This window comes from Microcaecilia unicolor, chromosome 1 (genome assembly GCF_901765095.1).
Source record: "Microcaecilia unicolor chromosome 1, aMicUni1.1, whole genome shotgun sequence".
Classification (NCBI taxonomy): Eukaryota; Metazoa; Chordata; class Amphibia; order Gymnophiona; family Siphonopidae; genus Microcaecilia; species Microcaecilia unicolor.
The window spans coordinates 8,585,431-8,610,644 of record NC_044031.1 but is presented as its reverse complement, the minus strand read 5'-3'; the positions used below and the strand labels follow the sequence as shown (position 1 = coordinate 8,610,644).

The 25,214-nt window shown below is 45.0% G+C and overlaps 1 protein-coding gene across 1 annotated transcript in view; it reads right to left on the bottom strand.

The window, feature by feature from the left end:
* LOC115462836 (oocyte zinc finger protein XlCOF6-like) overlaps positions 1 to 25,214 on the bottom strand; it is a 56,515-nt gene that overhangs the window by 10,375 nt on the left and 20,926 nt on the right. The window contains exon 4 of the mRNA XM_030192874.1: positions 5,750 to 8,071. Within this exon, the coding sequence (XP_030048734.1) occupies positions 5,750 to 8,071 (2,322 nt within the window). The remainder of the gene's footprint in view (positions 1 to 5,749; positions 8,072 to 25,214) is intronic.

Below are 25,214 nucleotides of genomic sequence, written 5' to 3'. Positions count from 1 at the left end.
TGGGCACACTTACAAAATCAGCAAGGGATCAAATACTTATTTCCCCCACTGTAACTAGTCAGGAACAGCCGCTGCCAATTTATATAGCATATCGGCTCCTAAAAAAACTGCAAACTGCTCAGAACACAGCAGCTCGACTCATCTTCAGTAAATCGAGATTTGAAACCTCGAGACCACTGCGTGAGAGTTTGCACTGGCTTCCTGTGAAGGACCGCATCGCTTTCAAGATCTGCGCATTGGTGCCCAAAATCATTTACGGAGAAGCCCCTGCTTATATGGACACTCTCATTAACTTGCCGCCCAGGAACTCCCGCAAGTCAGCTCGTTCGTACCTCAATCTCCACTACCCAGCTTTTAGTGGCCTAAAATATAAGGCCGTCTATGCTTCCTCTTTCTCTTATCTCAGCACTCAGTTGTGGAACGGGCTGCCTCAGGTGGTCAAATTCACTCCTGATCACGTGACCTTCAAGAAGCGGCCCAAGACCTTCCTTTTTGGTACAGCATACGCCGTGAGCCTGCCTGGTGCCACATCCTTCTGAACCACGGCTCTCTTAGCGACCAATTGTCACCTTCTCTCCTCTCTCCCTTTCCCTCCTACGACTTTGAATACTGTATTCTGAATTATTGTTTGCTTAATAAACCATTGTACACCACATTGAGCCTGCCTGTGGGCGGGAATATTTTGGGATATAAATGCCACAAATAAATAAATAAATAAATATGCAGCAGGAGATAACTGGTTAAATCTTGCTGAATAATGCCAGTCAGACGCTAACTGGTGTAGAAAAATGCTATCACTTGCCTTCAGTAAAATACAGGTCAAGGCAGGCTTAGAGCTGAGAACTTCCTCAATCTGAACTTCCCCAGCTGCAAAGGAATTAAATACAAACAGTCATACGCTACTACTTTTGCGTATAAAAGCACACAGATCTGCAACGCATTACCCATGGCCCTGAAGAATATGGACAATCTAACCAGCTTTCGCAAATCTTTGAAGACACACCTCTTCAACAAAGCCTACGAAAGACATCCTTAATAAATCATTCCTCAAATCACTCAGGTGCATCAAAAACGCCTCTCGCAACACCTTTCTAGCACCTTGCATCTAATTCACTGACCTTCAGCTTATTATCGTCTGTATTTAAGATCATGTAACGACTGCATCATAACAACGCTCTGTAAGCCACATTGAGCCTGCAAAAAGGTGGGATAATGTGGGGTACAAATGCAATAAATAAAATAAAACTAGGCCTCCAAAAATCAAAGAGCATGTCTGACCCAGACAATGCCACTACTGTAAAATGCTGAATTAAGCAACTGAGAGCCGACAGAGGAAGACGGAATCTGTTCTCAAAACAACAGGTGGACAGACAATAACAAGAGGTTGAGAGTGAAGATATTTTGTTTAAGGCAGGTAACAGTGGGTCAAGGCGAAAGTAAAATAAGAACATCCAGGGGGGCTGAAGGAAACATGTGAACTCATTATGGAGGAGTGGCCTAGTGGTTAGGGTGGCGGACTTTGGTCCTGAGGAACTGAGTTCGATTCCCGGCACAGGCAGCTCCTTGCGACTCTGGGCAAGTCACTTGACCCTCCATTGCCTGCCGCATTGAGCCTGCCATGAGTGGGAAAGTGCGGGGTACAAACGTAACAAAATTAAAATAGATACTATTGGAGATTCTACATGGAATGTTGCTATTCCACTAGCAACATTCCATGTAGAAGGCTGCGCAGGCTTCTGTTTCTGTGAGTCTGACGTCCTGCACGTACGTGCAGGACGTCAGACTCACAGAAGCAGAAGCCTGCGCGGCCACATTGGTGATCTGCAAGGGCCGACTTCTACATGGAATGTTGCTAGTGGGACTCTGGGCAAGTCACTTAACCCTCCATTGCCTGCCGCATTGAGCCTGCCATGAGTGGGAAAGCGCAGGGTACAAATGTAACAAAAATAAAATAGATACTATTGGAGATTCTACATGGAATGTTGCTACTGTTGGAGATTCTACATGGAATGTTGCTATTCCACTAGCAACAATCCATGTAGAAGGCTGCGCAGGCTTCTGTTTCTGTGAGTCTGACGTCCTGCACGTAGACGTCAGACTCACAGAAGCAGAAGCCTGCGCGGCCACATTGGTGATCTGCAAGGGCCGACTTCTATTTGGAATGTTGCTAGTGGAATAGCAACATTCCATGTAGAATCTCAAATAGTAGCAACAGTGGAGGAGTGGCCTAGTGGTTAGGGTGGTGGACTTTGGTCCTGGGGAACTGAGGAACTGAGTTCGATTCCCACTTCAGGCAGCTCCTTGTGACTCTGGGCAAGTCACTTAACCCTCCATTGCCCCACGTAAGCCGCATTGAGCCTGCCATGAGTGGGAAAGCGCGGGGTACAAATGTAACAAAAATAAAAATTATTAGCTAAGATGTTGATACTTGGAACTTGGAAACATGTGAAGTCATAATTATCAACTGATAATATGCCAAGACTGGCAGTGGGAAAGTGAAAACCTAATAGGGATCAACGGTAGATGAAATGTATTTAAAGGCTAGTAGCTAAGGCATTGCCCCAGGAGACTACAGAAAACGCTGACGGCACCCGTTCTGTGTCACGGAGCTCTGCTCTCCCAATACGAGAAACGAGTGTCTGATAAATGCCCTGTGATGATTCTGTACTAATCTGGCTTTTGGTAAGTGAGCTAATAAACTTTGACAGCTACTTTCTCATGCTTTCAGAATCCCTGTGTCCTTCTGTTTGTGGAGTTCCTTAGTGCCTAGACTGGCTGATTGTTCTCACAAACCCACCCACCTCCTCTTTGGAGTTGTTCTAGTTCTCTGGTTGCTTTTTATTAAACTGACAATGTCACGCTCGTGCCACCGGCAGGAAGCCGTTCGCGCATGCGCGGTGTGCTCTGCCCGCGCGCCGGAGCGTTCTAGAGAGTTTTTTTTATTTTGCTTGCAAACTTTTGTCGGTTTCCTGGGCCGCCGCGGACGTCGACCCAGTCGTGAGAACAATCAGTCTGCTGTCCTCGGAGAATACCTGCTACAGGTATGTATCGTCACTTTTTCTTCATTTGGGTGCTTTTTCCATTTTTTGAAGGATAATCTTTTGGCTGTAATGGTCTCTTTCACTTCACCTTTTAACTATGTTGGCTGACATTTTCTCTTCTTTCCACCTTTGCAAATATGTGGAATGCATCTGGACTGGGCTTCTAAGATGGTATTTTTTTAATAACACCCACACCTGATTTAGCGTCCTAACCTTTGTAGCCGATCATTTTAGATTCTTTTTAACCATTTTCCTCATTTTATTAGTCACCCTATCGAAAATTAAATGCAGCTACAGTAGATTTCCTTTGCAGGTTCATCCCATTTAGTAGCTCAAACTAAATCATATTATGATCACTGCTTCCCAGGGGACCCAACACCGCCACCTCTCGCACTATGCCCTGCACGCCACCAAGTACCAGATCCAAAATGGCTCCCCCAATTGTCGGTTCCTGGAACAGCTGCCCTAAGAAGAAGTAATTTATTACATCTAGAAATTTTATCTCCCTGGCACTCCCGGACGTCAACATTTATCCAGTCAACATCGGGGTAATTGAAATCACCCATTATTATAGCGTTGCCCAATTTGACAGAATTCCTAACCTCTGTAAACATTTCTTCATTGGTCTGTTCTTTCTGTCCCAGCGGACGGTAGTAGAGCCCTACAAGAATACTCCTTCCCTTCACACGTGCAATTTCTATCCATAATGATTCTACGCTATCTGTGTCATGTGGAATATTTATTTTATTTGACTCAATTCTCTCTTTAACATATAGCGCAACCCCCCTTCCCCACTCCAATTTGATCCTCTCTATCCTTGTGATAGAATTCGTACCCTGTTAACATACAGTGTCCCATTGACTGTCCTCTTTCCATCAAGTCTCTGGGATGCCTATTATATCTATCCAGTGGCGTAGGAAGGGGAGGGAGGGGCGGTCCGCCCCGGGTGCACGCCGCTGGGGGGTGTCGGTGCCTCGCTGGTTCCTTGCTCTCTCTGTCCCAGAACAGGTTACTTCCTGTTCCGGGGCAGAGAGAGCAGGGAACCAGCGAGGCGCCGACACCCCCCAGCGGCATGCACTCGGCGGATTGGCTCTCCCACCCGCCCCTCACCACCTTCCAGGTATGTTCTCGGGGGGGGGGGGGGGGTGCGCAGCGGCGACCCGCCCCGGGTGTCAGCTGCCCTCGCGACGCCACTGTATCTACCTCATCATTTAGTGCTATATATTCTACCTCCACCATCTTATTTTTTAGGCTTCTAGCATTTGTATACTGGCACTTCAAATTATTATTTTTCCTTTGATACACAAGCTGCTTAGAAGTTGAAGGGGATGATGTGCATCCTTTATCCTGCTCTCTCATTAAGCACACCTGGCTTATTTTCAGCATTGTTGAAACCTCTCTACTGGGATTCCCTAAATGTCGTGTTTCAAAAGTACCCTTCAAGGATACTCCACACCGAACCATGCGCTCCTGGGTGACTGTCTGCTTCCCCCCTCCCCCCATTCTAGTTTAAAAGCTGCTCTATCTCCTTTTTAAAAGTTAGTGCCAGCAGCCTGTTCCATTCTCCTTTCGGAACAGTCTCCTCCTTTCCCAGAATGTTGCCCATTTCCTAACAAATCTAAATCCATCCCCCAGAATTGTACACAATATTCTAAATGAGGACTCACCAGACTTTTCTCCTTTCTCCTACTGGCTATTTCTCTCCCTTTGCACTCAAGCATCCTTCTAGGTTTCGTTGTCACCTTTTCTACCTGTTTAGCCACCTTAAAGATCATCACATATGATCATACCCAAGTCCTGCTCCTCTTTCATGCAGAAAAGCTCTTCACCCCCTAAACTGTACCGTTCCCTCGGATTTTTGCAACCCAAATACATGACCCTGCATTTTTCAGTTTTACATCTATGCTTCCAAATTCCACATCATTCCTCTAGCTTTGCTAAGTTCTTCCTCATGTTATCTGCATATGAAAATGGGATGACTAGGAAGGTAGGCACAAGCAGTGAAGGGAGTGAGGACTGGTGGAAGAATGAGAAATACATTTTAGCTATAGGTAATAAAAAGGTAGATATGAGAAACGGAGGAAAAAAACCCAGAAAGATCAGTGTCAGAGACAAAGGCATAAAAAAGGTTTCTCTCCTGTGCAGAGCCGTAGCGAGGGGAGCTGACACCCGGGGCGGGTGGCCGCTGCGCACCCCCCCTCGGGTGCAGCACGGCGCACCCTCCTCCCGCTGGAGCGCACCCCCCCCCCGGAGCGCATACCTGCGGCGAGAGACGGGCGGGAGGGCCGATCCGCCCCGACTGCACGTTGCTGGGGGGTGTCGGCTCCGCGCTGGTTCACTGCTCTCTCTGTCCCGGAATAGGAAATAACCTGTTCCGGGGCAGAGAGGGCAGTGCACCAGCGCGGAGCCGACACCCCCCAGCGGCGTGCACCCGGGGTGGACCGTCCCCCCCTTCCTACGCCACTGCTCCTGTGTGACTTCTCAGGTGATTTTCTAGGCCTTCTTTTCTTGCAAGTTTTTAATGACATTCAGGGCATGGAAACTCTCTCTCTCCAATGTGGGTTCTTTGATGTTTAACTAAGTCTGTGGTCTCACATTCAGTATACTGAAAGGGTTTCTCACACAGGGCTATGTCTCTCTGATGTTCCACTAGTTTTTTTTTCTTAAATCTGATTTCTCATATTCAGTGCATTGAAACATCATCTCACCCGTGTGGTTTTTCTGGTGATTTCTCAAATAATCCTTCCGACTGAAACATTTTCCACATTCAGTACATCGAAAGGGTTTTTCTCCCGTGTGGATCTTCTGGTGATTTCTCAGTGAAAACTTGTGACTGAAACATTTCCCACATTCAGTACACGAAAAGCGCTTTTCTCCAGTGTGGATTCTAAAATGGTTCACTAGGTTTGATTTCCAAAGAAAGCTTTTTCCACATTCAGTGCATTGAAATGATCTGTCACCTGTGTGGATTTTCTGGTGAGTTCTCAGGGAATGCTTCCGACTGAAACATTTCCCACATTCAGTGCACTGAAATGGTTTCTCACCTGTGTGGATTTTCTGGTGAGTTATCAGGGAATGCTTCCGACTGAAACATTTCCCACATTCAGTGCACTGAAATGGTTTCTCATCTGTGTGGATTTTCTGGTGAGTTATCAGGGAATGCTTCTGACTGGAACGTTTCCCATATTCATTGCACTGAAATGGTTTCTCACCTGTGTGGATTTTCTGGTGAGTTATCAGGGAATGCTTCTGACTGAAACATTTCCCACATTCAGTGCACTCAAAGCGTTTTTCTTCATTGTGGATTCTAAAATGTTGCACCAGTTTTGATTTTGAAGCAAAGCCTTTTCCACATTTAGTGCACTGAAATGGTTTCTCACCTGTGTGGATTGTTTGGTGATTTCTCAGGGAACGGTTATGACTGAAACATTTTCCACATTCAACACATGAAAAGCGTTTTTCTCCAGTGTGGATTCTAAAATGTTCCACCAGTCTTGATTTCGAAGGAAAGCCTTTTGCACATTTAGTGCACTGAAATGGTTTCTCACCTGTGTGGATTTTTTGGTGATTTCTCAGGGAATGGTTCTGACTGAAACATTTTCCACATTCAACACATGAAAAGCGTTTCTCCCCAGTGTGGATTCTAAAATGTTGCACTAGGTTTGATTTCCAAAGAAAGCTTTTTCCACATTCAACACATGAAAAGCGTTTTTCTCCAGTGTGGATTCTAAAATGTTGCACTAGGTTTGATTTCCAAAGAAAGCTTTTTCCACATTCAACACATGAAAAGTGTTTTTCTCCAGTGTGGATTCTAAAATGTTGCACTAGGTTTGATTTCCAAAGAAAGCTTTTTCCACATTTAGTGCATTGAAATGGTCTCTTAGCGGTGTGGATTGTTTGGTGATTTCTCAGGGAATGGTTCTGACTGAAACATTTTCCACGTTCAACACATGAAAAGCGTTTTTCTCCAGTGTGGATTCTAAAATGTTCCACCAGACTTGATTTCGAAGGAAAGCCTTTTGCACATTTAGTGCACTGAAATGGTTTCTCACCTGTGTGGATTTTTTGGTGATTTCTCAGGGAATGGTTCTGACTGAAACATTTTCCACATTCAACACATGAAAAGCGTTTTTCTCCAGTGTGGATTCTAAAATGTTGCACTAGGTTTGATTTCCAAAGAAAGCTTTTTCCACATTCAGTACATGTAAATGGTTTCTCACCGTTGTGGATTGTTTGGTGATATCTCAGAGACGACCTGAGAGTGAAACATTTCCCACATTCAGTACATGAAAAGCGTTTCTCTCCAGTGTGGATTCTAAAATGTTGAACCAGTCTCGATTTCGAAGCAAAGCCTTTTTTACATTTAGTACATTGAAACGGTCTCTCGCCTGTGTGGATTTTTTGGTGATTTCTCAGAGAAGACTTGTGAGTGAAACATTTCCCACATTCGGTACACGAAAAGCGCTTTTCTCCAGTGTGGATTCTAAAATGTTTCACTAGGTTTGATTTCCAAAGAAAGCCTTTTCCACATTCAGTGCACTGAAATGATCTGTCACCTGTATGGATTTTCTGGTGCATTTGCAGGGAATCCTTCCGACTGAAATATTTTCCACATTCAGTACATTGAAATGGCATCTCACCCGTGTGAAGTTTCTGGTGCGTTTGCAGGGAACCCTTCCAAATGAAACCTTTCCCACATTCAGTACATGAAAAGCGTTTTTCTCCAGTGTGGATTCTAAAATGTTTCACTAGGTCTGATTTGCAAAGAAAGCCTTTTCCACATTCAGTGCATCTAAGGTACTCAGGGATGTTTGTTTGCTCCCTGTCACTTCTCTCACACTCAGTGACTCCATCAGGTGAGTCTCCTGCAGCATCTCTCTGCTTGTTCTGTGATTCCTGCCGACTTCTGCCAGATTCTCCCCTCTCTGTCCCTTGGGAAACACAGACATGTCTTGGGTGCAATGTCCATTTTAAAGAATGTTCTTCTCTATTTGACTCCTTCGCTTCTTTCACTGTCATCTCATTTTCTGCTGGATATAAAAATAGACAAAGATTTTTTTTTTAGTAACCAGAAATCAGATTTTATCCAATGCTAACCTGACTGTCCACAAGCTTCATGCTTTAATCACTGGCCTGACTTTCCTGAGTCCCGCTTTCAGACTGTTTTAATATGGGGTTCAGAGACCTCAAATCTGATTCCATCTCTAAATAGCACTAGTACTGAGGTAATCAAGAAGTTGTGAAGTTCTAAAAGGAATTGCCACTAAGAGAGACGTTAGGTCTAAGGAAAAGATACCAGCCTTATGACAAACTGGATTTAGATTACAAGTTATACAATGCAGCGAAAGATAGCCTGATACAGCAAAAGCATTTATACTTACAGCCTCTGATCATAAAGTGAAGTCCACAGAACATCATTTGGGATGAGGAGTTTATTTGCCAAGATACAAGTCAAATCAGTGATTGACAACAGGCACGTACAATCAATTAATTATAGGAATATAATAATCCAGCTGCAAACAGGTGTTAATTAGTTCCTAATCTTTTATAATTTCTTTTACCAATTAGAGGTTTTACAAGGGAAAGCAATTAGGTAATTTGTCAATTCTGCTGGTCACATTGGTTTCCCTTGGAGAGAGAGAGTGGCAACCCTTCTCTCTAACTTAAACCAGGAAATACTCTGATTTTTATAGGTGCCCTCAGGATATGGATAATATGACAATAGATATACCTGATTGGATCTATGCTAATGTCATGATTACCACTGATTGGCTCATACTAATGAGTAGCTTCTGTCTTGCTAACATGGTTTTGTCTCTAGCTCACTTGACCACAAATCTTAAGCAAGACCCTGCATCCAGCTACACCTTTCCATGGCTGACCACAATGTCACTCTGTCCTTTGGACCCCCACCTTTGTGTTTCCTGTTGTTCTCTTTAGAGCTCCAACACTGGGAGTTCAAGCAAGAGTCACACAGGCCTGTAAGCTTTTCCCTCATTTCAGAGCCTGAACCAAAGTCTAGGCAGGGGACCAAGGCTCATAGCTGTAGCATTTTTATACAAGACTCTTCTACCAGATCGACTCTGCTCCCCCCGACCTCCATTTCTGCTGCTGTTCCACTCCTTTGTCAGCCTCATGTTTAACTTAATATGACGTTTATATCTTGCTTTTTGGAAAAACTTGTCCAATGCAGTTTCAATATACAAACACAATACACTTTTGACAGGAAGAAGCGATGTCTTCGCTAGAAGAATGGTGGCTTAAGACTATAGCTCCGGCAGAATACAGCATTTTTACGCTTGTTTCCCCTCATTTTCGCCTCCTCAGCGGGGGAGGGGGTTGTATGGTTATTAAGTGCATGAAAGCAGTTATGCACACTCAGAAAAGTCTTGACTGATTTAAATATTTGCCAGTCAGTAAGGAGCGCAGCACAGTTGTAAGTCGCTGCACAGGAGACTGCATGGCCAATATGGCGGTGACATCCACTAAACATAAAAAAAAATCAGTGTGGTGTGGAAATACAAGCAACCTAACAAATAACTCAAAAAATCCACGTTCTCAAAAATGACAAAAATCCTTCAATGCAAGAAGGAAAAAAAAAGGCCTCAAAGATCCTTATGATCTTCCCTTCATCATCGGACAAAAAAACCTTCTGGAAAACAGTAAACCTCCATCTCATATGGTAGTAAACTCTGGATGAAGGTTATATAGCGAAATATAAGCTTTTTCTTTGTTAGTCTAATGTCGGTAGACAACTACTCGAAAGCACTTGATATAAACACCAGCACTTATCTTTGAAGGCAGTGCTCACAATGGACCATGTTGCCCGATCAAGTGTTCTGCTGTGCAGTCTTTCTCATCCAGCCCCGAGCCGACGGTGGCCAGCGTTCCGCGCTGCTTCTTCAGGGTCTCGGTGCCAGGGGTATTATTGGGACACACACAGCTCAATTAGGCAACGTTCCACTCGTCAATATGAGGTGGAGGTTTACTATTTTCCAGAAGGTTTTTTTGGCCGATGATGAAGGGAAGATCATAAGGGTCTGTTTCAGCTCCCTCAGATTATTTAATATCTTGGAGCTCTTTGAGGCCTTTTGCAGTACATGGATTTTTGTCACTTTTGAGAACGTGGATTTTTTGAGTTATTTGTTAGGTTGCCAATATGGCGGTGATACACGCGGAGTCCAAAGATGAAGATTCAGTGAGTAACTTGGGATAAGTGGAAGAAAAGATTGTGTATATTCCTTCCTCTGTTAGGCCTGTTGCTAAGGGCTAGGCCTGCCACTAAGGCCTAAGGCCTGTACTTTGCTCAGTTTGGTTCTCACAAGATGGCCTAACAAGTTAGCATCTTTGCAATATACAGTGCTTTTCTCAGGAGCTGAGATCATGCTTTTCATATAAGGTAACCGTGGCAGTTGCTGACAGGCTGAGGACACAGTGAGGGGCATAATCGAACGCAAACGCCCATCTCCATGGGTGTCTATCTCCAAGAATGGGTATGTGAAGGGGTGGGACAGACCATATTTTCAAAAAAGATGGGCGTCCATCTTTTTTTTGATAATACGGTTTGTGCCCGGCAAATGCATCGGATTTGTGCGGATTTGAGCTGGGCAGTTTCGTTTTTCAGCGATAATGGAAACCAAAGGCGCCCAGCTCAAAAACTAACAAATCCAAGGCACTGGGTCGTGGGAGGGGCCAGGATTCTTAGTGCACTGGTCCCCCTCACATGCCAGGACACCAACCGGGCACCCTAGGGGGGTTTATCGGCTGAGGGCGCCCATCTCTCCTCGGCCGATAAACACGCCCCTGTCCCGCCTTCACCACGCCTTCGACACGCCCCCATCAACTTTGCCCATTTCTGCGACAGATTGCAGTTGAAGACGCCCAAAATCGGCTTTCGATTATATCGATTTGGGCACCCACAGGAGAAAGACGCCCATCTCCAGATTTGGGTCGAAATATGGGCGTCTTTCTCTTTCGAAAATAAGGCTGAGTGTGAGCCTAAGATGTCCAGAATGTTTCATTTGGGGAGACAGACAGAGAGAGGACACAAGGGTATTATTCTGGCTATGCATGCAGAACTGGTAGCTAATTAGCCAATGGCCACTGACTGTTCACGTGGATACACATCAGGAGAGAGTAATATAATACAGGAATATCCATATATGGTACAGGCTAGTTTCTGATTTCTAGTTAGGGAAAAATCACATGATTTATGAGAAACAAAACTTTACTCAGAGTATATATGTAATGGTTGGGATAGTGTTAGCTGAGCAGTTCCCTGTCTTTCAGGATGCACATTGCTGACTGACAACCTGCTCCAGGGAAGAGAACTATTGTTTGTATTTTTGGCTCTGTGAGATACTAATAAAGGTAATTACTGGTTGCGCCTAACGAAGCCTAAGTTCTCTTTCTTATTTTTCCAGCTGTTGGGGCTGTAGTGCTTTCCCTCCCTGTGGGGGCTAAGGGACGGAAAACACAATTGTTAAGCAGGAAGTTGTACACTGGTTCAAGGATCTAAAATCTGAAATGCAAGCCATGTGGGGATAGTTGCAGTAAGCAATGACAGAGCTCCGGAGAGACGTAAGTGAACTCGGGACACGGGTTGATACGATGGAGGTGGTGAAAAGGGTTACATGATGCAGGGAAGTGGAGCATAGGGTTCAATAAGCTGAAACAATTGCAATGGGATATCTTTTTTTTTTTTTACAGGAAACACACCTGTGAGCAAGGGATTGTCATCTACTCCAGAACAGTTGATGTTTTTTTTTGTTTTGTTTTATTTTAAATAGCTTGCGGGACTCATTTCTCGGGGGAGGGTGGTAAGGAGAGGGGTCTTGCTATCCCTTGTAAAGCCACTTGTCCCTTGGTAATTGAGGAGAGTTATAAAGACCCTTTGGGGAGGTGTCTGGCATTGAATGGTAAGACTGGGAGAATTTCAGTTACTTTAATCAATGTATATGCCTCCAACAAATGACAGGGTGTTTTCTTTAACTCTCTTTTAATGCCTCTACAATCTTTTGTGCAAGGTAGTGTACTTTTTTTTGGGGGGGGGGGGGGGATGTCAGTCTACCTCCAGATGGGATTTGGGATAGAGCTCAAGGGGACGGGGTGATTATAGGAGAAATAGGAAGACACTAAGTAGGCTTATTAAGCAGTTAGACCTTTTAGATGTCTGGCGTTTACACCATCCTTTGACCAAGAGTTATACCCATTACTCTCACTCAGCTGGAAGCTACACACAGATTGACCTTGTCTGGTGTCACCAGAGACTTTGGGGTCAGATCCGAGATGCAGGGATTGAGTCACTGCATGTCTCTGATCATTCACCTGTGTAGATAGAGTTGTGTCTAGAGGGCTTTCATCGCCCTCAGGGCTTTTGGAGACTTAATGAACAATTACTTGGAGATCGAAAGGTCTTTGATGATTTGAAATTGGTTATTCAAAACTATATTCTTTTACGGTCTGTGCCCTGATCGTGACTGAATAGATATGGATGGGCTGGAGTGTAAATTTGAAGGGGCTTCGATGCTAGCTTCAGTACTTTTCATACAGGAACAGTGCTGGGCAGACTTTTATGGTCTGTGCCCTGAGAAAGGCAGGGACAAATGAAACTCAGGTATACATATAAAGTATTACATACCATGTAAAATGAGTTTATCTTGTTGGGCAGACTGGATGGACCGTTCAGGTCTTTATCTGTCGTCATTTACTATGTTACATTCGAGATAATGGGACAGTCTCTGATAGTATTCTATGGGATGCCCTTAAGGCAGTAATGTGGGGAGATCTGATAAATTGGGGAGGCCTGATGGAAGAAGGAGAGAGTCAGTAAGCACTTAAAGCTTAGGGAGGATCTTTTGCAATTAGAGCAGCAACATCAAAGATCCCCCAGTGACAGGGTGTGGAGGGTGTTATATTTCGTTCGTGCAGAAATGGGACAGTGGCAGCTGGAACAGGTTGACTTTATGAGGAGATGTAAGAAGCGTAGGCATTTTGAGTTTGGTAACAAATCTGGGACCCAGTTGGCCCGTCTGTTAAGGGCATGTCAAGCTTTGCAGTTGATACAAAAAATTCGAGATCCGGATGGCCAGTTATGCTATTCGGATGATTCTATCTGGCAACAGTTTCTGAGTTTTTATAAAAAACTATATGAGGAGTCCGAGACTTGCAATGAGATGTTTTACACCGCATATGAGAGAGGCGGGTATAACAGTTATTTTAAAACTGGGGAAGGATCTGGCGAGTTGTGGTTCATATAGGCTGATTTCTCTGCTCAATATAGACGTTAAACTTTTGGCCAAAGTTTTAGCAACTTGCTGAATTGGGGTTTTGCCTAATTTGATTCACCAGGACCAGGTGGGTTTTGTTCCTTGACGACAAGCGAGTGATAATATCAGAAGAACCCTGGGGGGGCGCAGCGGACCCGGACAAGGCTCTTGTTTCTGTTTTTGGATGCGGAGAAAGCCTTCGATCGGGTTAGCTGGAGGTTTTTATAGAAGGTATTGGCTAAAATGGGATTGGGCCAGTTTTTATTTCCAACCTGTGGCACAGGTACAGTTCAATGGAGGTTACTCAGACCCGTTTAATATCGCTTGTGACACCAGGCAGGAGTGCCCACTTGCTTTTATTGTTTGCCCTGTCGATTGAGCCTTTGGCACAGCGAATCAGAGATAATCCGGATATTAGGGTTTCCAGCTGGGTGAGAAGACTCCACATAAGTTGGTCTTATTTGCTGATGATATTTTGATGTATGTTTGCAATCCACATCTTTCTACACCGGTTATATTAAGTGAATTGAAGAGCTTTGGGAAACTATCGAGCTTTAAAGTGGAGGAGTGGCCTAGTGGTTAGGGTGGTGGACTCTGGTCCTGGGGAACTGAGGAACTGAGTTTGATTCCCACTTCAGGCACAGGCAGCTCCTTGTGACTCTGGGCAAGTCACTTAACCCTCCATTGCCCCAGGTACAAATAAGTACCTGTATATGTAAGCCGCATTGAGCCTGCCATGAGTGGGAAAGCGCGGGGCACAAATGTAACTAATATAAAATAAATGTAGATAAAACTGAGATTTTGGGGGGGTTTGTTAAACGCTGGGGAGGAAGCTCTTTTAAAGGCTAATTTTCCTTTTATGTTTCAAAGTTTTTATTGATGATGCCACAGATTAATACAGTTCTTTGATTAAATACATAACAGTTTTAACTTTGTCAGTCATATGTACATTAATCCGCGGTCATTATCATCAAATTGATTTACAGTTTTCTTCCCAATTCCCCCCTCCCCCCCTTAATACTGTCTGTAACCTATTCCTTATATCAAAATAGAGTAATAAACATCAATAAACATTGTCCGCTATCTGCACTTTCCAAAAATAATAACTTGTATTTGCGTTGCGGTTAACCCCTTATCTAATATCTCCCTCCCTTCCATCCCCTTCCCCCCTCCCCCCCTTTATCATGAAATATTCCACCTTCACTTCATGAGCCATTCAGTTGCTTCACCCACTCACCCTTGTGTTACAGTGTTGGTTAAGGTGCTCTGCCTTATGTTGTGTTATTGAACTCTATTTGCCATTATCCTCTCCCACCTTTATGATCCCCTATGTGGAAAATTTATTAATATTGCACTTCTCGCTTTATGGGATATACTTTGTATATACTTGGTCCAGATGGAGATAAACTTCTTTCTTTTCTTGGAAGTGCCCTGGGCTTCCCTGGCTAATTTTCCTTTTAAATGGGCAAACACACACATCCACTACCTAGGAATTCAGGTTCCCAGGGACCTTACACGGCTGTACACCCCCTTAATTACTATCCTCTACTCCACACTCTTAAAGGGGATTTAGATAGGTAGCAGCCTACTTGGCTATCTTGGTGGGGAAGAACAGCAGCAATAAAAATGAATGCGCTGTCATGCTTATTGTTTTTGTTCTAAACACTGCCCTTAGCAGTGCCAGAGGGGGTTCTGAGGCTGTTACAAAGGGATTTTTCTAGGTTTATAGGGGAGGAGGATCCCCCAGGTTGGCCAAGAAGGTCCTGTGGCATGGGCAGGAATGGGGTGGTAGGGCAGTCCCAAATCTTCTTTGGTATTTTTGGGTGGGCCAGCTTAAGCAAATTTGGGAATGGGAGGGATCCCCGCATAAAGAAGGGGTAGTGCTTGAGCAAGAGCATTTTCATACAACTGTTCCCCTACGTTATTTACTTTGGTTATCCCAAATTCCCTTGGCGTATGTACAGAGAATTGCCAAGCCCTTTAAGAGCCATTTCTTGAGACTGTGAAGGAAGGTAAAAAGAAGATTGGGGATTGGGAATAGGAGTTCATCTTTAGCACCAATTCGTTTTGAGCCTGGCTTTCGGGCGGGATGGGAACGTGAAGTGTTTCATAGATGGGAGGAGAAGGGGCTCGCATGTTTTCACCAGTTGTTGGATGTGGGTGACTTTATACCCTTTGCAGAATAGAAAAACACATATGGGTTGTCAGAAGGTGATCTGTTTTTATATCTGCAAGTTAAACATTATATGATGGGACAAGACTGGCATAATTCTGACCCAGATACTGAGCACTTTGAGAATCTGTGGCGAACAGGGTCTACTTGGCCACAACCTCTTTCATTAAAATAGAAATTTCTTTGGGGTTGGTCCTTTTACAGATTTGGGTCTATGGACCAGTGGGAACGGGACTTGGGAGGGGAGCTTACACAAAGTGAATGGAAACATGTGTTTACAGAAGTTCAAAAGGCTTCTATTTGTGTACTGATTAAAGAAAATGCTTATAAAGTAGTTACACAGTGGTATTATTATTATTATTTTTTTGTTACATTTGTACCCCGCGCTTTCCCACTCATGGCAAGCTCAATGCGACTTACATGGGGCAATGGAGGGTTAAGTGACTTGCCCAGAGTCACAAGGAGCTGCCTGTGCCTGAAGTGGGAATCGAACTCAGTTCCTCAGTTCCCCAGGACCAAAGTCCACCACCTTAACCACTAGGCCACTCCTCCACTGTTGCTACTATTTGAGATTCTACATGGAATGTTGCTATTCCACTAGCGAAGTCGGCCTTTGCAGATCACCAATGTGGCCGCGCAGGCTTCTGCTTCTGTGAGTCTGACGTCCTGCACGTGCAGGACGTCAGACTCACAGAAACAGAAGCCTGCGCAGCCTTCTACATGGAATGTTGCTAGTGGAATAGCAACATTCCATGTAGAATCTCCAATAGTAGCAACATTCCGTGTAGAATCTCCAATAGTAGCAACATTCCATGTAGAATCTCCAATAGCAGCAACATTCCATGTAGAATCTCCAATAGTAGCAACATTCCATGTAGAATCTCCTCTAGAAGCAACATTCCATATAGAATTTCCAATAGTAGCAACATTCCATGTAGAATCTCCAATAGTATCTATTTTATTTTTGTTACATTTGTACCCTGCGCTTTCCCACTCATGGCAGGCTCAATTCGGCTTACATGGGGCAATGGAGGGTTAAGTGACTTGCCCAGAGTCACAAGGAGCTGCCTGTGCCGGGAATCGAACTCAGTTCCTCAGTTCCCCAGGACCAAAGTCCACCACCCTAACCACTAGGCCACTCCTCCACGTTATACTCCAGTGAAACTCAAAGTAATGTTTCCCATACAGATGTATGTTGGCGATGTTTGCAAGCTACAGGAACCTTTTCTCCTCATTTGGTGGGAATGTGTGAAGATCCAACAATACTGGACTTGTGTGGTTCAGGGACTAACTCAAATTTGGGGTAAACCCTTTCCGTTGACACCCAGGGCTTGCCTTCTGAGTTTGAGTAACACAGCGGGATTTCGTTGGCAGGTTCAACTTCAGAGACTATGTTTAGATGCAGCTAAAGGCGTGATTGCAGCACTTTGGAAGCAGACCATCGGACCCACTCAATTAGACTGGTTAGTGCGGGTGGCCCATCTGCAGGATCTGGTTATCCTTACTGACTGCCTTAAGGGGAGCTATTATCTGACTATATGACCATAGCTAACATAAAAACATATTACAATTTCTAAATCCTTTCCCAACAGCCAGAGAAAAAAAAAAATCTTCCCACATATAAAGACAGACAAAACTTTTTCTATACAGGAGACAGGAGTGGCAATCAATTATAAATTAGTGAGAGAAAAGATGAGTCAAAGAAAATATTACAGTCGATTAAAATTGATACTGAAAAGTGCGTTAATGTAATGGAACAAGGTACAAGCCATTAAGTCAGCTAGCAATTCCCACACTCTCATACAGCTTTGGAATTGTAGACTGGCCTCTTAAAGATCGTGAAAAACTGCACGTATGAAGAAAAGTTCTCCATTACCCAGTTATTCAGACACTAGACATAGAGGCATATTCTCAAAGCACTTTGGGAGGCTAAGTGCTTTGAAAATGAGCTTGATAGTAACATCGTAGATGATGGCAGAAAAAGACCTGCATGGTCCATCCAGTCTGCCCAACAAGATAACTCATATTTGCTGCTTTTTGTGTATACCCTACTTTGATTTGTACCTGTGCTCTTCAGGGCACAGACTGTATAAGTCTGCCCAGCACTATCCCCGCCTCCCAACCACCAGCCCCGCCTCCCACCACCGACTCTGGCACAGACCGTATAAGTCTGCCCAGCACTATCCCCGCCTCCCAACCACTATCCCCGCCTCCCAACCAGGTCTAATCCTCCTTGGAATGCCTCCATAGCATTTCGCTTATCAGACAGTTGCTACGTACAGCCAAAGTTTGCATTGCACAGAAATGGAAAGACCCGGTTTTACCTTCCAAACGTTTTTGGTTAGATAAAGTTTGAAGAATTGCTGGAATGGAAAGATTACTCCTAACTCCCTCCATTTCTTATTACCTCTCAAGTCCTTCCATTTTCACCTGTCTCTAATTCCTATATATTGTCAGCTGGCCCCTCTTCCACAAACGGGCCGAGGCTGATACTGCTTAGCTTTTTCAGATTCACTGTTGGCCAGGAGGCTTCAACCACCGTCTTGTCCTCACTCAGTTCTCCCGGGCTCCAGCCCTCTTCTCCAAAGATCATTACCCTCTGTTCTCCTCACAAAAGGTTTCACTCACAAACGCACAGCAACTCCAATGCTTCTTATAAGTTAAGAATTTATTTGGCTTAATCTTTGATTACACTATTCATAACCTTTATTGTTCTCCTTTTCCTTTAACATAGTCCAGCATACTACTACTACTTAACATTTCTAGAGCGTTACTAGGGTTACGCAGCGCTGTACAGTTTAACAAAGAAGGACAGTCCCTGCTCAAAGGAGCTTACAATCTAAAGGACGAAATGTCAAGTTGGGGCAGTCTAGATTTCCTGAATAGAGGTATGGTGGTTAGGTGCCGAAGGCGACATCGAAGAGGTGGGCTTTGAGCAAGGATTTGAAGATGGGCAGAGAAGGGGCCTGGCGTATGGGCTCAGGGAGTTTATTCCAAGCATAGGGTGAGGCGAGGCAGAAAGGGCGGAGCATGGAGTTGGCAGTGGTGGAGAAGGGTACTGAAAGGAGGGATTTGTCTTGAGAGCGGAGGTTACGGGTAGGAACGTAGGGGGAGATGAGGGTAGAGAGGTAGGGAGGGGCTGCAGATCGAGTGCATTTGTAGGTTAGTAGGAGAAGCTTGAACTGTATGCGGTACCTAATCGGAAGCCAGTGAAATGACTTGAGGAGAGGGGTGATATGAGTATGTCGGTCCAGGCGGAAGATAAGACGTGCAGCAGAGTTCTGAACGGACTGAAGGGGGGATAGATGGCTAAGTGGGAGGCCAGTGAGGAGTAGATTGCAGTAGTCAAGGCGAGAGGTAATGAGAGAGTGGATGAGAGTTCGGGTGGTGTGCTCAGAGAGGAAAGGGTGAATTTTGCTAATGTTATAGAGGAAGAAGCGACAAGTCTTGGCTATCTGCTGGATATGCGCAGAGAAGGAGAGGGAGGAGTCAAAGATGACTCAGAGGTTGCGGGCAGATGAGACGGGGAGGATGAGGGTGTTATCAACTGAGATAGAGAGTGGAGGGAGAGGAGAAGTGGGTTTGGGTGGGAAGACAATAAGCTCGGTCTTGGCCATGTTCAGTTTCAGGTGGTGGTTGGACATCCAGGCAGCAATGTCGGCTAAGCAGGCCGATACCTTGGCCTGGGTTTCCGCAGTGATGTCTGGTGTGGAGAGATAAAGCTGGGTGTCGTCGGCATAAAGATATTGGAAACCGTGAGATGAGATCAGCAAGCCCAGGGAAGATTGAAAAAAGAAGGGGACCAAGGACAGATCCCTGAGGAACTCCAACAGAGAGCGGGATGGGGGTGGAGGAAGAACCATGAGAATGTACTCTGAAGATACGGTGAGAGAGATGAGAGGAGAACCAGGAGAGGACAGAGCCCTGGAATCCAAATGAGGACAGTGTGGCAAGAAGTAAGTTGTGATTGACAGTGTCAAAAGCAGCGGATAGGTCGAGGAGGATGAGGATGGAGTAGTGACCTTTGGATTTGGCAAAGAACAGGTCATTGCAGACTTTAGATAGTGCTGTTTCTGTCGAGTGTAGGGGGCAAAAGCCGGATTGAAGCAGATCGAGGATGGCATGAGAGGAGAGAAAATCAAGGCAACGGCTGTGAACGGCGCGTTCAAGTATCTTGGAGAGGAAGGGCTGGAGGGAAATGGGGCGGTAGTTGGAGGGAGAGGTAGGGTCTAGTGAAGGTTTTTTGAGGAGTGGTGTGACTACAGCATGCTTGAAGGTGTCAGGGACAGTTGCAGTGAAGAGAGAGGTTGAGGATATGACAGATGGGGGGGTTACAGTAGGAGAGATGGTGTTAAGTAAGTTGGTGGGGATGGGATCAGAAGAACAGGTGGTTCATTTCGAGGAGGAAAGAAGGTGGGCGGTTTCCTCCTCGGTGATATCAGGAAAAGAGGAGAAGGAGGCCTGGGTTGGTTGGTTGAGGGAGTGGGTTAAAGGGTGAAGAGGAGGAGGAGGCTTGGTGGTGAATTCGAGGTTGATCTTCTGCACCTTGTCGCGGAAGTAGTCAGCCAGTGATTGAGGAGAGAGTGGGGGGGGGGGGGCGGGTTGGAGCGGAGGGCACTTTGAGGAGGGAGTTAAGGGTGGCGAAGAGACGAAGAGGGTTGGAGCTGAGAGAATTAGTCAAATGGGTGTAATAGTCCTGTTTGGCAAGGAATAGGGAATAGGGAAGCCTGGAAAGAGGATAGCATGAATTTAAAATGAATTAAATCAGTATGGGTGCGAGATTTCCTCCAGAGGCATTCAGCCGATTGGGCACAGGAGCGAAGGTAATGGATGCAAGGGGTCAGCCAGGGCTGGGGATTAGTGTGCCTTGTGGGACGGGAGATACCAGTATATTATCCTCTCTTTTTTTTGCTTTTAGAATTGTAGTGGTAGCATATGACTAATGTTTATAAAGAGTGCTCAGTAAAACATGCTGCTACGGCTGGACTACTCAGATGCCCCGCCAACCTCCAGTGTCACTATAAAGGTAATATCCCTGATCTTCAACTGAATAGATTCCACTTATCTTTAAACTGGAGGAGGAGCTGAAATAAATCCAATGCTTCTCAGTAAAATCACAGCTCGTGTAGGTGCTCATGTGATGATAAAAGTCTTGTTTAACAGTTCAGTTCATTTTCATAAACTTGATCTTATTCATTCTGGGGACTTACTCATCTTTGATTTAGAAGCCGCATCCGTGGATCAACCCTGCAGCCAACGTAAATGCCTTGCGGCTACACCTAAAGCTATGGACTTAGACGAGGCTTTCAGCAAATTGTACAAAGAATCGCCAAAAAGGCAGAACCCATCTCAACCTTAGCCACTTCGGAGTCTATCAAAGCCAAATCATCTGAAGTTCTATCCAAGACTCTCTCAGACCAGTGGAAACAAGCCCTAGCCACCAAAGAACCACAGATAGCTGCCTGAACCACCAAAGTGGAGACATCAAAACTGCTCTTTAACAGAGCTTCCATACGTCGATCCTGAACATCCTTAAGAGCCATGCCTCCATCCACGGGGACAGTATTTCTCTTAGTAACAGCTAAGACCACTGCATCTACTACTGGAGGCTTGAGAAGGGACATGTCTGAATCAGGGACTGGATAGAGACAAACCATAGACCTAGCAAGCCGAAAAGGAGAATCTGGCACATCCCACTGAGCCTGAATAATATCTTTGATATCCTGATGCATAGGGAAGGCCTTATCAGGACTTCTAATGCCCTTTACTAGGAGATCCACCTTACGGCCCTCCACAACCATGGGCTCCTCTTCCTCAAAATGCAAGGTAGTAGCCACCAAAGAAATAAGCTCATGTAAATCTTCTTTGTGACAAATTCTGACTACCAATGGATCCTCACCTGGGCATAAAGACTCTGCACCTGGGTCCACCGGACCGGAGTCCTCAGAAAGTAGTTCTTCTCCTGATCTGGCTCCGATACTAGATCCTCCTGAAGATCACAGGATCCCCTAGGATGCTTTGCTGAGACCACCTGCCTCTCTAAACACCCTCCTAAAGGGGCTGGAGGAGGACTTGACTTCTGCAACATGATGGCCTTGTACATCTGCAAGACAAACTCAGGAGGGAAATTCCCCCTCCGGAAGTTCCGAATGCACCGGCAGAGCTAATCATGACTGCTCTAGTGAATGAAGCGACAGAGAAGCAGGCCGCTCCTCTACCACAGACTGAGAGGATAAAATGGCGGCGTTTCCAGTCAAAACAGGAGCTGGCACCTTATCTTTACTGACCCCAGGGTCCTATGCTGTGGACGGTGAAGAGCAAGTGGAGCGAGAGGGACAGTCCTCTGTCAAAATCTCTACAGTGGTGTAGTACTTACAGACACCGATAGCCGCAAGACCCCACCGCTGACAAACCGCACAATAGCGGAGTTTCTCTGCCATCACGCTGTTCTCCAAAGCGCTGGAGCGGCTTCATTTTTTTTTCTTAAAGTGGGAATCTGCGACCAGAGCTACAAAATAAGATCAATACCGCTGCAAACACAGGTGGAAACAGAGCTGCCTTGCTCATTTGCACCCGATTCCGGGGGGTTTCTTTTATTAATGCGGCTATCTCTCCCAGGCCTCAAAACACTTTTCCCTCGAAGAGGTTGAGGCAAGCTTCCAACCCACAGCCAAGCAGAGCCCTGGAGGGAAGTAACGGCAGGACAGTGGGGAGGGACCTGGCCACCTGAGTTTGATACCCCCGAGGCTTAGAGTTAGATACCCCCTATGGACTTCAGCCTCCAGATACAGCAAGAGACACCGGTGCACAGAAATAATAAACCCTAAAAAAAACAAACTCTTGGTCTGCAATAAAAATACTCTCCACCCTAAGTAACCTCTCTTTTTTAATTTAACCAGAAAGAAAGAAAGAGAGCAGAGAGAAAAAGAAAGAAAGAAAGAGAGCAGAGAGAAAAAGAGACTAAAGGGCTCATCACCTTCCATCTGCTGGAGACTGAGAATACTGAATCTAGTTCTAGTTAGCCAGGGATCTTATTGGCTCTCTGGACTCAGAGTTCTCAGTCTCCATCTGCTGGAAGGCGTGCACAACCCATCAGTCACATTCTGGGTCAATCCAGAGGGACGCTAAGGAACTTTCATTTGTGAAAATTTTGAGTACCATATGGTAGGTGTTTCATGTTATACAGCCTAAAAACTGCAGATACCTAAAGTGAGGTATGTGGCTTCTGGGGTTAATTACTTTCACATTGATAAATGTTTCTCATAGTAACATAGTAACATAGTAGATGACGGCAGAAAAAGACCTGCATGGTCCATCCAGTCTGCCCAAGACAAACTCATATGTGTATACCTTACCTTGAATTTGTACCTGTCCTATTCAGGGCACAGACCATATAAGTCTGCCCAGCAGTATTTCCCGCCTCCCAACCACCAGTCCCGCCTCCCATCACCGGCTCTGGTACAGACCGTATAAGTCTGCCCTCCCCTATCCTCGCCTCCCAACCACCACCCCCTCTTCCCCCCAACTGCTCCGCCACCCAATTTCTCATTTGTTAAAGATGTAATTAGTCTATACCTGAAGCTGAAATTTTGCAGGATTATGCAAATGATATCCCTCCATCTTGTAGTATAAATAAGTCACATACCCCACTTTTGGTACCTTTTCACTCAGCCAATCACACTACAGCTCGTGCATCTATACTATGCATTTTATTTTTTAAAGACAAAACATTTTAAAACAATAAAATCACATCAGAAAAACAAATGCCTGTTATGTACCAGGTTCAGTTAATCAATTCAGGAAACTCAATATATGCAAAGATATCTTAGAGATTAGACAGAAGGCGAGAGGAGAGGTCGTTATAACTGGGGATCCATGCGGGGAAGGAACTTGCAGAGGGGATTAGAGAAGAAGCGGGGATCTCAGATTGGGGATGGGAGATAGAATCTCAGGTATAAGGAGAGGAAAGGAAGAGGGAGAGGGAGGAGGATCTGGGGTCTTGCTTATATAGAGTGGTTCATCTCTCCATCACTCTTTATCTGGTGTAGACATCACTCAGGCTTCCTGTACTGAGACTCACACACTGCCAGTCACTCATCACAAACACACGATAAATACTCAGAATGACTGGCAGGGGCTGGTCTCAGGAGAAAAGACCCAAGAAAACAATCTCAGGTACCAACCCAGACACAGAGCAATGCAGGAGCTGGAGTCAAAGGAAAAGTCACAATTGACCTTCAGGAATTCAACAAAGCCTACAAAAGTCACCCTCAATGAAACAAATCATTCCAAGTGCAGCACTACATTGCCTCTCTCCCGGGGGACCCTTTGAGAACTCAGTTGGGGGATAAGATACAAGATTTCTTTCACTCTTTGGGTGAGGGCGAACTCACGATATCTTTGCTCCACAAAAGAATATCAGGATGGCGACCCCCCAGGGATTACAGAAAGTTGAAGAGTGCTTGGGGAAAGGAATTGGGGGTTGGAGTAGTATCGTGGGATATCACTAAATCGATAGCAAGAATACCCTTGTTAGTATCGGATGCTCGCTTAAGAGAATGTGCCTATCGTTGTATTCACAGGGGATATGTAACTACAGCTCAACTAACCCACATGGGAGGGAATCGGAGCCCAGAGTGTCTCAAATGTGGAAAGGACCCTGGCACAATGCTACATATGTTTTGGAGTTGCCCCACCTTGAAAAGGTTTTGGACACAGGTTCGAGGCTTTTGGAAGGAGCGGTTGGGGCTTCGGATCTTAGGGTCAGCTGAACAATTGCTTTTAGACATCCCGGGGTCTTTCAGAGGGCAGAATAGATTTGAAACAATATTGCTCCGAAAGATGAGCTTACTGGCCAGGAAATGCATTTTACAGTACTGGACAATTAAAGATCCTCCAGCATATTGGCACTGGAGAAACCAATTGCACCAGTTGGCATCTTGGGAGGCTGGAGAATCCCGGCTCTCAAAGAACAAGAGAGTCACGTTTTTGGCTGTCTGGGGTCCTTATCTGCGAAGTCTAAACCATAGAGGTCGAAGTTTACTCTTAAATGCAGGGTGAATCCATGGATTAATACTGAATAGATCTCCAGGTCTGGGGAGGGAGGGGGGTAGAGGAGGGGGTTGGGGGAGGGTGGGGGTAGGATAAGTACACCCTGACGGGAGTAAATAAATAAAAATGTTGTATTAAAGGGAAGGGGGGGGGGAGAAAGGGGGGAAAAAAACTTAAAAATGATACATGTTCATTGACCAATGGTTGTATAATTAGATTGAGGTTTGATGACTGTTATCAGCAGAGCCTTGTAAGTCAACGTTTATGTTACTGTAATTTCAATAAAAACTGTTTAAACATAAAAGCAGAGGGGGAAGGAGGGAGGGTTAGGGGGGGACGGGAGAAATTGTTAAAAAGTTTTGATGATGGACTTTATCATTGTATTTCTATTTTGAAAGTTTGACGGTGGCATTTATGTTTATGCCAGATATTGGATGTAGTTATTTTGTTTCATCAATAAAAATGTTGAAATATATATGAAACAAATCATTCCTTAAACCATCCAAGTACACCAAAAAACACCTCTCACACGACCTTACCTAACACCTTTCCATCTAAATCCTCTTGTACCCAGTTTATGATCGACTGTTTTTAAATCATGTAACAACGTTATCATAACTATACTCTGTAAGCCACATTGAGCCTGCAAAAAGGTGGGAAAATGTGGGGTACAAATGCAAT